At 30.7% G+C, this 18456-nt stretch overlaps 1 protein-coding gene across 1 annotated transcript; it reads left to right on the forward strand.

Moving 5' to 3' along the window:
• The first annotated feature begins 4088 nt into the window (after positions 1-4088).
• Positions 4089-10300, forward strand: LOC130815765 (cysteine-rich receptor-like protein kinase 10). Its single transcript, XM_057682247.1, has 6 exons — positions 4089-4884; positions 7017-7186; positions 8137-8347; positions 8597-8834; positions 8929-9079; positions 9775-10300. Exons 1-6 carry the CDS (start codon positions 4089-4091, stop codon positions 10129-10131), a joined length of 1923 nt encoding a protein of 640 aa, XP_057538230.1. The 3' UTR covers positions 10132-10300.
• The last annotated feature ends 8156 nt before the right edge of the window (positions 10301-18456 follow it).

Genomic DNA, 18456 nt, shown 5'->3' on the forward strand with positions numbered 1-18456 from the left:
TTAACATCTCAAACAAGAGATAATTTAATCTTTTTGTCTAAAACTAAGACAAATGTTTATGGATAAAATACTATCTTTATTAGTTTACACGTGGAAGTTTAAAATTACCTCCCCTATTTGTAAACGTTCAATCACAAATAGAAATGACAATTCTTTGTGATCCAATTCAAAATTGAATTTCATACATATAATTATGTATAATTTGAGAAAATTTCTTACATTATTACAAACTAGTAATAATAAATTAATTATTAAACATTATGGAATTTATTTGCCATAATATACATTTTATGCTTAAGGCATAAAATACATTATCATACCACTTGATAATTCACATGTCTTAAAGGACACAATTTTATAAGTAAATACTTATAAATAATAATCACTTTATTAGTTTTAAAACAAATCAACTTGTCACATATAATTTATGAATAAATTATATACCATCCATTTACTTATATGGATCAAATAAACGTACCAAAATTATTATTACAAACTAGTAATAATAATTTAATTTATAAACATTATGGAATTTTAATCACTATAAAACATAATTTGCAAAATCTATGCAAATTAATTTATTCTCTTATATAGAATAACATTTATTTCATAACTATTTTCATAAGTAATGATAAACACAACCTCTTACTTATAATTTCAACATTGTTGAATTATACATAATAATTTAATCTTAATTATTATAAATAATGGTCCGACCATATTAAATTTAAATTTAAAATGCTCCATATACATAAACATGTATATCTACATGACATATAAATTCTACCCCTTAATCTTAGTTATGATATAACTAGATTGACTTGGGTAATTACATAACTCATTTGAGTATTTCAATGTAAATCATCACCCCTTTTTTTTTTTATTATTATTGAAAAAATTTGGGTATATAAAATATATGTCACTTTAATTTTGTCTTATCATGAGGTACTTGACAAAAGTCAATAAATTCATCATTTACTTATAAGTAGTTATTTACAAATAACTACCATAACTAACCACAAAAGTGGTTACATCAATAAAATTGATACTTTATTTCATAATTATCACAATAAATAAAATAATTACAAATCAACAAACAAAGATTAATCGAAAGTATGCTAAACAAAATTATCATACCTTTGGTTTTGATGCTACACGACATACATCAATTATCAACATGATAAAACAAAATCAATCACTTTCTTTAAACATGCCTCATGAAGAATTAATTCCATCAAGTATAGAACATAATAATACTTTAATCAATTAACATCCGATAAAACACATACTTAATGTATACTTGGCAATTTTAATTTATATATAATATATAAATCCTAACATTGTAGTACTTTTATTCCATACTACAAAATTTCATTGCCTTATTAACCATGATGATCACATGAATAAATTTCTATTCTCTTTTCTTAATTAATTATTAAGAAAAATAACACTTTATGATTTTCATCATAAATTTTTATCATCAAAATAACACATACCCACTTCTCTAGATCATATCTTTGTAAAATACTATTACCCACATGTTTTACTTCAAATTAAAATTTGAACACATGTATATGATCATCCAAAAGAAGATTTAAATGTATGTAAAAACTTTTTCACAATTTTAAACACAAAATATCAAATATAATTTATGATTATTAAATCTCAAGAAAAACTTACTTGTTTTCCATGATACTTCTTCTTACTAAAGATACCCATAAAAATAAGTATTTCATTTGCCATCATCAGAACTTCATGTCGAAATAATTGTCCAACTTGATGAAAAATTTTAACAAGATCTTTTACGCTTGCCATCTTTGAAAAAATATCACAATAGATTATTGGAAATATAATGCAAATACAAATAAAACAAACCGATTTGTATTTTCCTTGTGTGGATGGCAATGGAACTCCTTGCTTTGTAAATCACCAAATGGACACCATGAAGATAAGGTTGCGACAATCAAAGAAGTCGCTCGGAAACTTGATATGAGTAGAAGGCGTTCATACACTTTCCTATTGTGATATTTCTCCCACAAAGGTGCTTGGGATGATAAATGAAATTCACAATGAGATACAATCTACACAACAAAATCCTAGCACAAGGAAATCGCAATAGTAAATACAAGTGTTGTAGTGAATTATGAACTTTGATGATATTAAGAGTTAATTACTCTCTCAATATTATCTCATGAAAGGAAGAACAAGAATGGAAGTATTCTTAAGAGAGAAATCATAAATCATATGAAATTGGGATGGAATGTCCCTTGTCATGCAACCTCTATTTATAGAGCTATGCATCAAACAATACCTCCTTTTGAAACAGAAGTGTTTCACCAAACAAAGCTTTTTCACCAAGCAAAGCTTATGAAACAATGTAATGTTTCACCAAGCAAAGCTTATGAAACAATGTAATGTTTCACTAAGCAAAGCTTATGAAACAAAGTAATGTTTCATCAAATTCTTTGAGGCATTTAATTTGGACTTATAATATATTTATTTAGTCCCACTACTATACTAGGTATGTAGTATATACAAATCTTGGTCTATATACTCTAAATGTTCAACACTTAGATTTCTTACATAGTAACAAGCATGAAGAAGACAAATCTTGAAGCACTAGTCAATTGTCCTTGGTAGTGTGGGGCTATTTGAGATTCTTCAGTTGGCTTTGGGCGGATAACTATTTGTGTAAAGTTATATTTTACAATAAAGGTAATTGTCATGATAGCCGTTGAAATATATTTATTGATAAAATTATAGAATAAATCTTAAAATCATCATCATCTAACCTAGTATATCTCGCTCATAGAAAAAAAACTATGGACAGGGTTTGAAGAGGGAAGGACGGCGACAACTCATACCCATAGAGGAGAGCGCGGCCAAAAGAGTCCCCCGACTCGAGAAAGATAAAAAGAAGTAGCTACACGAAAAAGATAAAAAAGTCTATAAATAAAATAAGTAGACCCAGCTGTAGAATAAATCTTGAAATGATACTATTAATTTTTAAAATGCTGAAAATTATAACGTTTTAATTAAAAACACTAACTAAAGCAGTAAACGCTGCGTATTTACTCAACAACTTAATTTTAGAAAGTAGTGTTTAAACCTCTTTCAATCACTAACATATGATTACTTTAACTGCTGCACAAAAAACACCTTTTAAAAGATAATTTTTTTGCAACTTTAAATCCATTTAAAAGCTATTCTTAAAAAAATCGCAAAAGGTATTAATACATTGCAAATGGTTCAAAGTAGTTTTTTAACAAACAAAAAATACAGTTTCACAGCATCATAACCTACAACTTTCTAAAGACCTGACCAGGAATAAGGTTAGTTGGCGGCACTTTAATCACGTCTTAGATTTCTAACTCTGTACCTCTTACATGTCGTTGTCATGGTCCCTAGCTTTTTACATATCGCTCTTTAACTCGTTTTCATATTTCTACCTTCTTATTTTTATTTTTCTATTTATTTTGATGTATTTTATTTATTTTAATTTTTTTAAATTATTATTAATGATCATCATGTGAAGAAAATCATAATGCGGAAATAAAGATTGATTTGGGTTTTGAATATTTGATTTGTACTGATTTATCAATGAGAGGAACACCTCTATTTATACATGGGATTAGGACTAAAAATAAGAAAATAAAATATTAACCTAAACCTAAATAATAGGAAACAATATAATCTTAATATCCTAAACATTAAAAAAGATATTAACTTCCTAAAAACATTGTATTATGAAATAATAATATCTTTATGGATATGAGTTGCCGTTTTTCTTCCCTTCCTAGACCCAATCATAATTTTTATATTAGCGGGATAAACTGGATATGATGAGGATAATGAACTAAACTGAAAATTCACTCTAAATTAGTCTAACCTTGACGTACTACTTCTAACTTTGAGATGGTCAATTAATTAAATATCAACCAATTGCTTAGACAATTTGTGGGGTATCACTTATCACTACATAAGTTAACATTAACATATTAATGTGGACAAATTCAAATATTTTAGATTTAAATTAGCTAACTAAATTCCTTTATTTGTAATATGTTAGTTATAATTAGCAACATAAAATGATTTTTTCTCACAACCCACCAAAAAGTCTCCAACTAATCTTCTTCCTTCAATTAATCATACTCCTAAACATTGCTAAAACAGATTCCCAACCCGATTATGTCTTCACAGTTTGCAGCCAAAATGGAAACTACACACAAAACAGCGTGTACAGAACAAATCTCTTTCAAGTCCTTACTAACCTCGTCGACCAATCCTCTAACATTGGTTTCTCCAATTCAACTATCGGTCAAAATCCCGACACAGTCTACGGCATGTTCTATTGTAGAAGGGACATTAATCCCGTAACGTGCCGAACATGCGTAGAAGAAGCCGCAAAACAAGTTGTAAATGTTAATTGTACCACCCAAAAAGAAGCCATCATTTGGTATCAAGAATGTACTATAAGGTATGCAAATAGGCCCGTTACATCTATAGATAATGATGATAGTTGGTTTGCGTGGAGTTTTAAAAGGTTAAATGTATCGAATCTCAATCAATTTGAGTCAATCGTAACATCTACGATGAAAAATCTTGTTCAAAAGGCAGCATATAATAGTAGTTATCTTGGTTATGCGACAACAGAAGCTCAATATCCACCGTTTGATAAACTATATTCTCTTGTTCAGTGCACTCCTGATATACTTGGTTTGCCTTGTGAGAAATGCTTGCTTAGTATTTTGAGATATTGGCAAATGTATTTTAAAGGATTAAAAAAGGTTATGCTTTTCCGGTCCAATTGTCAGATGAGTTATGATACTGTACCTTTCTATACGCCTCCTTCTCCACCTCTGCCGCCAAGCCTACCATCAAAAGGTAACAATTTTTAGTTTTTTTAGAAAGATAATTAGATTATAAATCACATAAATGTCATAGGGTCTTTGGTACATGGCTTTTGGCTTAGTTTTTACTTGACTTTTAATTTTTGGCTTGTTAGTTGGTCAAATATTTAAAAAAAGTGTTTGGTAAATGGCTTTTAAACAGTTAAAAACTGACTTTTAAGCCAAAATGGAAAAGTTGCTCCAGCTAGCCTTTTCAGTTGGCTTTTAGCTTGTTGGTCCATTTTTTCTCTAATAAACAACCAACAGTTAATACTCAAATTTACCAAATATTTCCACAAATAGCTGATTTTTTCAGCTAGCTTAAAAGCCAACAAAAGCAACCAACATTTCCAGCTAGTCAAACAAGCCAACTAAAAAAGCCAACCGCCAACAACAGAAAACCAATTGCCAAACATCCTCATATTATAAGAATAATCAATGATTAAGATTTAATATCATATAATTGTGGTGATTGGCCCATAGTTCAAAAACAAGGTTATCACTGTATCGCAATCGTATTGTAAAGGTTATTGAGTTTGCAGCAATCTAAAAAATAGGCCATATTGACTATGAAATAATTCGTATTGGTCGTGAAATCCGTTATCGCTAAGTATAGAAATAGAGTGAATTAAGATTTAATTATATTGCTATTTTTGTGATTTATCTCTAAATTATATGGAAAATTCATTGTGATAAAATATTTTAAATACTTATTAATTCTAAGAGTTGTATATATATTTTATTGATAGAATTAAAAAAAAATGAATTTAATCACCTAAATAAGAAGGAAAAAAAATTACAAACTTAATTAAGGAGCTTCATTACTTGAACCAAGTAAACCTTACCTCTAATAATATGAGATAACTCACACATAATAATAAAACTCATTTCCATAAATATTATTATTGTATTATGGTTTATGATCAAATTAAAAATTTGTAATGATTGGCTCAAAAGTCAACTAGGCTGGAATTGTTAAAGATGGTTTGCCCAATTATACTTTCCTCTTTTTAAATGTTTTCTTATTTGAAATATTCCACTCTAAGAAAAGAGAAATTTAATTAAGGTTTTTGAAAAATATATTAAAGATAAAATATATCTACATGAGATTTTGTTAGATTTGTCATAATGTATACTCGACAATTATGAAAACTGTGCAAAAATTAATAGGAAGAACAAAAAAACAAAAACAGTAAATAATTAGTATTTTATTTTTTTCTGTTTTTATTAGATATAAATATAGATAACTATACTACCAATTCAATAATCAAAGATTTTAATTTTATATTAAAATACATATTTATATTAAAATATTCACAAATGAGCGTGACATACATATATGAAAACATGTCACTGTGAATGGAAGAAGTAATATTATTAAGTCTTGAAAAACTCCTGGCATTCCTCTTACGTCATTATCATTAATCGATAATTCCGACAGTTACTTGACTTTGTCCGCCTTTAATTTTCAAGCTTGTTGGGACGTTTTCCAGTGACTTAACTATTCTTACATTCAAATATAACAGAAAGGGGAATACTATTTTACATTGTAAGAGTTGTCGTTCCACTCGCCGCTGTTTTTGCACTGTCGTTGATCATTATCTTGTATTATGCGTGTCAAAACAGGATGACGAAACAACGAAAACCTACAGGTAATATTATTTCTCATGTTACTTCAAATAATTTGAGGTTTTTGTTTTTCATTAAAAAAAATATTCATTAAAACAATTTGTTAGAAGTTACTTTTATAATTTATAGAGTATTTTTCTATGAGACGGTCTTATCGTAGTTAAATTGTTCAATAATAAAAACTTTTAGTTTATAGGCTTTTTATTTTGAGTTCAAAATAAATTTTTTTATTTATTTAATATGACACAACTCACATATTGTTTAATTAGTATTATTTATTAATTGGACCTGTTAAATAAAAGAGAATTTCACATAGTATGGGTTAAACTTTAAATGTGACAATTTTATAAGTTATAATAAACACTAAAATTAGTGTGCACCAAATTCATATTCAACTTATACTAAATATAAAGGTAAAAAAATAATCAAAGATTCTTTTAAAGATTGAGTACTAATGGTTGATGTCCCACAATGCATGTAACTGGTTTTTGTCGATAGAAGAAGTTCCAGTTCAGCCTCCAGATGGACGCATCCAAAATGAAGCCGTAATGAGGCGTTCCAACAGCTCACAGTCCTTGCAATACGACCTTGATTCAATTAGATTGGCAACAAAGAACTTTTCTGCTGAAAATAAACTTGGGGAAGGTGGATTTGGACCTGTTTACAAGGTAATACAAATACTTCACATTTGAAAGAACCCACATAGGGCGTAGTTACATTTGACAAATTTTTTAAAGGCTGACAAATTTTTTAAAGGCCTGGTGTAATTTTAAAAATTATGATATTTTCTAATAACTTTGTATCTTTAAATACATAACATATACCACAAAATTTAATATTGAGGGCCAAGTTTCTCGGTGCCCTGTGCGGTCGAACATGTTGAATATGCTCAGAACCTCCCTATTCTCACATTACGAAAATAGTGAGTTATAAACTTGTATCATACAATTAAATAAAAGAGTTGCTAAATGACAAATGTCATATTTATAGCATTCTTGCTAAATGGCAAAATATTATAAGCGTTGTGCTTACAATATATTAGAGGTTCAAATTTACACAAAATTAAACAAAAATAGTTATTTTGTGACAATTAACTCTCTATTACTAGTTGTTTTAGTAAAGTTTTCGAAAGTAGTATAATTACAATATTATATCTAAATTCTTTTGGGTATATTTTATAAAATTTATTACAGGAAAATCAGTTATGAAGTACTTTAGAGTTTATATTGTAAAACTTAAAATAAAAAACTAAAGATAATGCTTTTTTTATACATGTTAATATTTAAATATTTGTGCATTGCACGGGTTTATATATATATATATATATATATATATATATATATATATATATATATATATATATTCTAATACCATATAATTTTGGGAAAGAATGAACCTCATCAAATATGTATGCAAGTTAACACATTTGACGTGGGTTTATGGGCCTGAACCCACAGGTGTCCCATGAGTCCCATGAAGTAATTATGTGACGAATTGTCACGGTATGAGATATTATTATCCATAAAATTTGTATAATTAGATATTAATAATATATATTCTATATGTTATTGTACGTTATGTAATTAAATTGGCAACAATGAACATGAATATTATACAGGGAAGGCTTCCAGATGGCCAAGATATTGCTGTAAAGAGACTATCAGAAGATTCCCGTCAAGGTCTCAAAGAATTTACTAATGAAGTTCAATTACTTGCCAAGCTTCAACACAGAAATCTCGTCAAACTTTTAGGGTTTTGCTTAGAAGGTCAAGAAAAGCTGCTCATTTATGAGTTTGTCACCAACTTGAGTCTCGACAGGTTCCTATTTGGTAATATGCATACATCAGTCTATTAATTTGGTACATATTTTTTGAAAAAAAAATTTTAATTCTACTCTGCCTAGTAATAACATGAATTATTGATTCATAATCTTTAGCAATATTGAAATATGTATTATTATAACTCTAGAAAATGATATCTGAGTTAGTAATGTACACATGTAAAAACGATAGTTCAGCTCATTTTATACTAATATTCTTAATTTGCAACTGTGACTAATAATCATGAGTTTGTTTCAGATCCACACAAGCGCAAATACTTGTACTGGGATACAAGATTCAAGATCATATTAGGAATTGCACGAGGCCTTTTGTACCTTCATGAAGATTCTAGAGTCAAAATTATTCATAGAGACCTGAAATCGAGCAATATTTTATTGGATGATGAGATGAACCCAAAGATAGCAGATTTTGGCACGGCAAGGTTACTTAAAATTGATCATACACAAGCCAATACTAGCAAAATTTTTGGAACATTGTAAGACCTGTATCCTCAAATACTTAATCCACATCATTATATTACTATATACCATTTAGAAGTCTATAATCTATGAGGTACGTGTGTGATGCAGTGGATATATGGCTCCAGAATATGCTGCAGGTGGAGTATTTTCAAGTAAATCAGACGTCTATAGTTTTGGTGTCATGGTCTTGGAAATAATAAGTGGGCAAAGCAATAATTTTTTTGCTAAATCATTAGGAAAACAGAGCCTTATAAGTAATGTAAGCAATCCTTATTAACTTTTCTTCAATACTAGCTAGGTATATCATAGGGTGGTGTTGGGAATATTTTAAATGTGAGGAAAATCTTATATCGTTTTCTTATTGGATTATGAACTTATATATAATGCTTGATGAATAATCTTCCAAATACATTATGGTTTTGGAAAAGAGTGAAACTCATAATTTAAATGGGCCAGATCGAGGCGGGTCATGTCAAATGTAAAACGGGTTGGTGCATGTCAAATTCATTTTAAATACGACCCACTTTGACTAGTTTTTTAGAAGTTCATAAAATAGTTTTTCTTATTATACTTTATGGCCCGTTGGGTCAATTCAACTATGTATATAATAATATCATATAAAACCCGACCTGACCCAACCTTTTACACAAAGGCCCGTTAATAACCCGACCCGTCATTGACTCGTCAAAATGTGACCCGACCCATGACTCGTTGGGTCAATCCGCCCCATTGAACACCTCTAATTGTTTGCAAGTCCACTCTTATTAGTGTTGTTTTTGTGGGCGCGAGCCCACGGGTGCCGCTCCATGAATGTGTCCACACGAAATGGTCAATAGGATAATTGTATGACGAATTGTTACGGCCTAACAAACTGCATTATTATACTCCAATTCGAAAGAAAGAAATTGTTAGAATTCCCCAAAACAGTAAGTCGTATATATTTGGTTTTGCCAGGCATGGAAACTTTGGAACACAGGTAGGATAATGGAACTAGTAGATCCATCAGTAGGGAACAACTTCTCAAGAGCAGAAGTAGTAAGATCAGTTCAAGTTGGTTTATTTTGTGTTCAAGAAGATCCTTCCAGTAGGCCAACAATGGAGTCTGTTCTCCTCATTCTTCAGAACAACTCCTCAGATGCCCAACTTCCACCACGCCTATCAGGATCGTCATCGGACATCAACTTACGAGGTGAGCTGCCAGATTCAGGAGAAGTATATCATGATCAGTACCAAAATCATGATCATCAAGCAAGTGATCTATTTCATGAAAGAAATACAGATGCTGAATCCACAGACTTGTACCCACGTTGACATATCAAGATTTATGGCCGGTTTCTTTTAAAATGTAACTATTTCTGTTGATTGATTAACATATGTTGAGGTATCTGTTTCAGTCGTTGATACAAACACAATAGTAAGACCGTGCTAATACTAAACGACGGTAATGAAAATGATTTATAGTGTAAATTATCAAAAAATGTACCACTTTATTCCTATGTTAATGATAGTTTGATAATAAAAAGTTTTGTGTTCACAAGTTTTCATTTTACCTAATACAACATTTTTAAATGGTAATACGTACATTGGAATGAACTTTGTAAAGAAAATGACATAATTGGAGGAAAATAAATATGAAGATTAAAATTTGTCAATAAATTTTCATACCACATTGCACTAATTTTCCATTATTATTCCCACCATTTAATTAATATTTACTATTGAAAATTGACAAGACTTGACATTTGTATTAAATTGTATTTTGATTTGATATTTTATTTTTATTGTCTTATTTGGGGTAGGTTAGCTATAGAGAAGGATGAGGGAAAATTAATCATACATGTAAATAGTTGTGAAATTTAATTAGGAAGGGATGAGGCGTAATAATACCTATGTAAAGAGACCTCAAAAATGATATGATAATAATATCTATCTAATTTGTAAATTTTCATAATATATATCATCTTGTTTACTTGTTTTAATTGTAAACTTAATGATTAATATAACTAACAAGTCAGAAGTTTAGGTTTGCCTACCTTAGTTTTTAGGAAAAAATATTTAGAATAATCTAATTTTTATTGATTTTTCTATAATAATCTCAACTTTTGATTAACTTTAAATGATCCCAATTTTAGCGTTACGTACCTATTAACATTGTTGAATGGTGATTGATTTTTATAGGCTAATTGCTAAAAGATATAAAAAATTAAAAGTTATAATAAAAAAAAAATTACATGATTTCTTTTTAATTATTTAAAAAATTTTCAATTTTTTAAAATTTTATTTTTTATTTTTTATGCTGATTGTTGTATAAGTAAGAGGTTACTTTTGTGCATTTTTAGCAAGCACCTTTATAGTTGGAATTGTTCATGTTTAATCAAAAATTAAAATTATTATAAGAAAATCAGTAATATATTAAATTATTCTGAATATTTTTTTTTACCTCAAATTTACCAAACCTTTTTTTTGTAACTTGTTAAATCAGCCAAAAAAATAAAAAGATAAACATCAATTAAAAATCCAATAGAAAAAACCTAATAACTAGTCAAACTTGCCTGTTACTTTTAAAATCAACTAAAAAGTGATTCTAAAATAGAACTACTCCATAAGCCTTTCTAAGAAAACATATTATCGTTTTCTATAAGCCGTTCTAAAAATCTAATCACCAAACAAAACCTTAATTTTATTTTATGAATAAAGACTATATATGCCGGCACGACACCTATGTTGGTATGCCTTCAACAACCTTAATTCTTTTAATTAAGTCAACCTTTTGACGCATGCATCAGCGGTAGGTTGGCGATGAACATGTCTTTTCGATGATTGAGCATATATCCATTTGTTGGTCAACATTTATGATACCTATAAGAAAAAAATGTACTCCATAAGAATGTAATAATTATATAAATATTTATATTTAATCTTATTCTATTATTTTAAATATATAATTGTTGGCAATAAAACTCAATTATATAATAATTATACTTATATATTCTAATACTTCTATAAAATATAAAGTATATATAAGTAGGGTTGTATGTGGGATAAGGTAATGATATATGAATGATCAATTTGAGCCACGATATAATAGTCCTTTCAATTCAATTTAATTATATTTTATTTCATTTCATATTATTATCAATTATTTTTAGTTTGCATTTTTATGCTTAATTTATAAGTTAAAATATAGTTAAGAAAAATTTATCTATTCATATTATTCACTTAAAATTAAATAACTTAGTATTTTATATATATCAAAATTAATTTTAAGATGTATTTGAGGGTGATAATAAATAAAAGTTAACCCTTATAGTTTTTATTTATATATACTTCTATTTGATTAATATTTCAATGAATTCTTTTAAAAAGTTATTGAAAACCCATATTAACTTTTGCTTTAGGGAGCCGAAATTTCACAAACATATTGGGTTGTTAGTTTATATTTACTTAATAATTTGGAATATATATATAGATAAATTTATTAAAAAAAACTTCTTGATTAAAATATTGTTGTTGCGAAAATATAAAACCATAGTTGTTAAATAAGAATATAAAATTAATTTTGATAATTTATTATAGAAGTACATATAAAAGAGATGCATCCAAATAAGTCATAAGAAGTATGCAACAAATTAAGAATAAAACATGGATAGGTTCCAACATTATTCTCCTATTTTTCCAATTATTGATACTTATTTCTCATGTATCTGCTCAAATTCTTATCCATGATAAAGGTAATAATAATTAAATACATTTTTCCTCGTTTTTAGTTACCTTTTAATAAATTAACAAAACATATTCTTTACTTATATTATAGAAACAGGTAAAAGGATATGGATATTTTCAGGACGTCTGATAGTAATAGGCATTATCATTGTTATAGCAGCTGTCGTAATTGTTCTGGGTATTCTTTGCTCTATTTGCTACTGTATTGGCTACTGCTTTGGTTGTATCAAAGACGATCCATCTAAAGGTAAGTATATTGTTCTTACCTTATTTCTTTTAGGAATTTATTTGATAAAGATTGAATCAGTTATTAAATATATTAAGGGTTTTTCTCACTTATATCCACGTACTTTTAAAAATTCTCAGCTGTATCCAATAAATTTATCAATTCTCAATTGTATCCAATAATTAGTAGGATTTTTGTCATTTATACCCACGTACTCATGTTGGTAGCTGAAGCTGTTCAAACTTTGATCTTGGCTGACTTTTATTATTATTACATCAAAAGGTAATTAAGCTTATTTTTTGAACTAATAACTTTTACGTTTCGTTTAATTATTGGTATTAGAACGTGTAAATGATAATGAAAATTTAAGCTAAATTTGCAAGAAAAAAACACGTGAAGGCTATTGATCATACTTGTCTTACTCTAGTAATCATTTTTTTTATAAAATTCAGTAAACTATTTGTGGGAAAATAGTAATCACATGTGATCTCATATCGAAGAATTAGAGAGAATTAGACAAGCATATAAACTTAATGGACTACTCCTTTTACTAAATGATTTTAGGATGAAAATTCATCGCACTTGTGTGCAATCAGCTCTCATTTCCCTCCAAATGTCACGTGACTATAATCTCCAACACTTCATTTCCACCTTCCTTCATCATTTTTAATTTCCTTCTTCACTGAGCAATTCTAAAATGGTTACTATTCAAAGAGTAATTCTAAAAAAAAGACTTGATATAAGCCATATTCACATTATAATGCTACTAGTAATTCTAAAAAAAAAGTTCAAAAAATATTACTAACGCCTTGAATAAATCTAACTAACTGTTGTTAAGTTGTCATTAAAAAATGGTTATTGTTGTTAAATTAATACTAATTATTGGGTACAATTGAGAATTGGTAAATTTATTGGGTACAGCTGAGAATTTTTAAAAGTACGTGGGTATAAGTGAGAAAAACCATACTAATTATTGGGTACAATTGAGAATTGATAAATTTATTGGGTACAACTAAGAATTTTTAAAAGTACGTAGATATAAGTGAGAAAAGCCCATATATAAAAGAGTCACTATTTCTTATTGTGATTCAAAATAAATATAGATATTCCAAGTAAATAGGACTAGAGGTAGGATAAGTTTATGCATCATCTTATGTCGAAGTAAAGTAAATTTTAACTGTTGTCCATATATATTTTTATATTATTTATCATTCAAATTGCTACAATAAATATATGAGAGTTTTTAAGACTAAGTGCAATCTTAATAAATAAAAGGAGTATAGTGTCAGTAATTTTAACTACTAAAAGTAAAGTAAAATACAAAAAAGTGAAAATTTGTGCAGAAAAGCAAGGGAATCAAGTACTTTTGGCGGATCTGCACAACTAGGGATGCAAACGGGGCGGGGCGGGGCGGGTATTGGCGTTACCATCCCCATCCCCATCTGGTAAATCAATCCCCATCCCCGCGGCGGGTATAATTTTTTTCCCCGTCCCCGCCCCGATGGGTTTGTACCTAATACCATCCCCATCCCCATCCCCATCCCCATCCCCATCTGGGTATCCATCCCCGTCTAATACCCATTTTATCCGCCCCACCACCCGTCAAATCCCCGCTTAATACCCATTTGTGTCACATATTTATTTTCAAATCCCCATCTAATCATCACTTAATATCACCTACCTCTACACAACTCGTAATGAATATAAACAAATTTTATTGAGAAAAAAGGATAAAAAATAGACAAAACATGATTATAAACCTTACTCTAAAAAACATGATCTTAGACCTTAAAAGAAATATAAAAACGGGGTTTTTAAAGTTTTTAAAAAAATTTGAAAATAATTCAAGGTTTTCAGAAATTTGAAAAATAATTTAGGGTATTCCAATTCTCAAAATCTGTACATTTCGTTAGGCGGGGCGGGGCGGGGATGGGGCGGGTATCACCTAAAACCCATCCCCATCCCCATCCCCGCGGTGGGTATGAATTTTATACCCGTACCCGCCCCATGACCCATCAAACCGGGACCCATCCCCGCCCCGATGGGGCGGGGATGGGGCGGGTCTCCTATTAGACCCGCCCCGCCTGCATCCCTATGCACAACTCACAAGTACCCCAGGCCTCAGATAATGATCAAGCTCAAATCTATCTAGTTCAAACCCATGTTTAGCAAGGAGTACCACGAAATAACAATTTTGAGTGATATGGTGTAAATTATGTAGGAAAATTTATATGGTAAAATAGTAAATTGATTTATTTGGAGAGAAAAATGAGTGAATATGTAGAATTAATATTGTTCTTCATTGACAAAAAATTAATTACATCAATGGGTATTTATAGTGTTGAGTTTAGTTACAAGTTTACTAAAATATCTTAGATATTTTTATTTTTTAATTACTTTTTCTAGGATCTTCCATTATATTATCTTAGATATTTTTATTTTTTAATTCTTTAGTTTAGATATTTTTATATTTAATTAAAATCCTAGATTTTTCTAGATTATTTTAACACTCCCCCTAATCTGAAAAATCTTGAACTCTGAGTTGTCTTCTGAACTCGATAAATCTATCAGTTGATATGGGTTTTGTAAAAATGTCTGCGAGCTGCTCCCCCGTCTTGCAAAATTGTAGTTTGATCTCTTTCTTGTCTACTAACTCACGAATATAGTGATGTCGTATCTCGATGTGTTTTGATCTGCTATGAAACACTGGATTCTTCGTCATTGCTATTGTTGACATGCTGTTGCAGAACATTGTAGTTGGTGTCTCTTGCTTATGTTGTAGATCGATTAATATCCTTCTGAGCCAGACTGCTTCACGTGCTGCACTTGTTGCTGCAATGTACTCTGCTTCTGCTGATGATAAAGCTACTGTCGCCTGTTTTTTTGATGACCTTGAGACCACCTTGTTTTCAAGCTGAAATGAGTACCCACTTGTACTTTTTCTATCATCCACGCTTTTAGCCCAGTCGCTATTGGTGTATCCTGTGAGCTTGAAATCTTTTTTAGTTTCGTACATGATCCCATAGCTTTTTGTTCCCTTAATGTATTTGAGAATCCTCTTTGTTGCTGTTAGATGATCCTTACTCGCTTTACTCATGAACCTGGATACCATGCTGACAGCGTTGACTATATCTGGTCTTGTATGTGTGAGATAGATGAGAGAGCCGACCAAGCTTCGATACATTGCTCCGTTGACTTTTGGTTTACCATCGTACTTTGATAACTTCTCACTGATTGCCATTGGTGTAGCCAGCGGTTTACATTCACCCATGTTGAATTTCTTGAGAAGGTCTTCTGCATATTTTGATAGAAATATTCTTCATGGGCTTTGTTTGATTTGAATGCCAAGGAAGTATTTCATTGTACCAAGGTCTGTCATCTCGTACTCCTTCATCTTAGTCTTTTTAAATTCTTCGATCATCGTTGGGTGTGTGCCTGTATAGATTAGATCGTCCACGTATAGGCATAAAATGAGAAAGTTGTTACCTTGTGTCTTGATGTATAGTGAAGGTTCACTCGACTTCTTGATGAAACCATGCCGGAGAAGATAATTGTTGATGTTGCTGTTCCACGCTCGGGGTGCTTGTTTGAGTCCGTACAAAGCTTTTCGAAGGCGGTATACTTTGTCTTCTTGGCCTTTGATAACGTATCCCTGCGTTGCTCGACGTACACTTTTTCTTCGAGTTCTCAATTTAGAAATGTTGATTTGACATCGAGCTGAAAGACTGGTAGCTGATGTTGTGTTGCTAATGCCAGGACTGTTCTGATTGTCTCCATGCGGACAACTGGTGCATATGTTTCGTTGAAGTCGATTCCTGGTTGTTGTGCATATCCTTTTGCTACGAGCCTTGCTTTGTACTTGTTGATGGAGCCATCATCATTATGATTCACCTTGTAGACCTACTTGAGTCCGATGACTTCCTTGTCTTGTGGTTTGTCTACAAGTTCCCATGTGTGATTCTTCTCGGTCATTTTGATTTCTTCGTTCATAGCCTCAATCCATGTTTCTTCTTGTGCTACTTCTTGAAATGTTTGTGGCTCACTATAGAAGAGAGCCATCATTGCTTGGTCACAATGGTAATCTTGTAGCCATGATGGCGGTTGCCGATCTCGTGTTGATCTTCGGGCTTCTTGATGTTGAGGAGTTGAACGTGATGTTTGGCTTCTTGAGCTTGGGGATGATCTTGTACTTCCAGGTGTACTTGGACTCGGAGATAATGGGTTTGTTGGTTGGTCTGCTCCGTCTTCTTCACTTGGATCTCTTGTTCGTGAGCTTCAATTTCTTTTTCTTTCCACGTCCATTCGGCTGCTTCGTCGAAAATTACGTCTCTAGAGATGATTAATTGTTTAGATTCAAGCTTGTAAAAGCGATATCCTTTTGTTTCGTGACTGTATCCAATGAATATGCATTTTTCTCCCTTCTCATCGAGCTTTTCCCGATTCTCCTTCGGGATGTGAGCATAAGCTACGCATCCGAACACTTTAAGGTGTTCTACTCTTGGCTTTCTCTTATGCCAAGCTTCATATGGTGTTAAATCCTTAACTATTTTTGTGGGAGATTTATTGAGGATATATACTGCCGTGTGAACAGCTTCGCCCAAGTATCTTTTGGGTAGATGTTTACCCTGCATCATGCTACGGGCCATCTCTGCTATAGTGCGGTTTTTCCTTTCTGCGACACCATTTTGTTGAGGTGTACGCCTTGCTGTAAATTCTCTTTTAATTCCATGCTTCTTACAGAAGCTGTTGAATTCGTTGCTTGTAAATTCTCCGCCATGATCCGTTCTAAGAATCTTAAGAGAATGCCCACTTTGATTTTCTATGAGGGCTTTGAATTGCATGAAGTGGGAAAAAGCTTCTAATTTTTTCTCCAGGAAATATACCCACATCATGCGGAAGTAGTCATTTACGAACAAAAGAAAATATCATTTTCGCCAAGAGACTGACCCCAGATATCTGCACGAACAAGCTCTAGAGGAGCCTTAGCCCTCCAAGATGCAGTAGGAAATGACAATCTGTGCATCTTGCCATATATACAGCCTTCGCAAATTTTTCTTTCATTTTTTATTGATGGTAGTCCAATTATCATTTTTTTTTGTTTTAATATTTTTAGACTGTTAATATTTAGATGCCCAGATCTCAAATGCCATAAGGTGAATTCATCATTTATTGAGCTTAAAGCCAATTTTTCTTCAAATGCCAATTTTAATGGGAATATTTTGTTAGGAGCCATTTCAACAGTTATTATTATCTGACCCTTATTTTTATCATAGATTTGACATTTGTTATTCTCAAATTTAACCATATATCCTTTTTTTTAATTAATTGGCCGACACTTAATAAATTTTGTGCAAGTCCGGGAACATAAAAAACTTCATAAATTAATGTTGATGAGCCATTTGTTTTAGCGACAATTGTCCCTTTTCCGGCGACATCTTCTTTTTTACCGTCGCCAAGTGTGACGTGTGTTTTAACATTTTCGTCAAGAGTGAAAAAATAATTTTTATTGTCAGTCATGTGATTAGAACAACCACTATCAATATACCATATGTCACTTACTTTTTCTTGTGCATTTAATCCAGTGTAAAATATTTGCTCTCCGGAATTATTGTTTTTGGAATAGTCTGCTTCTTCTTTTTGTCGATACCAACAATCTTTTTCGAAGTGAGTGTGCTTTTTACACCTCC

The sequence above is a fragment of the Amaranthus tricolor genome, chromosome 6 (genome assembly GCF_026212465.1).
Source record: "Amaranthus tricolor cultivar Red isolate AtriRed21 chromosome 6, ASM2621246v1, whole genome shotgun sequence".
NCBI classification, from domain to species: Eukaryota; Viridiplantae; Streptophyta; class Magnoliopsida; order Caryophyllales; family Amaranthaceae; genus Amaranthus; species Amaranthus tricolor.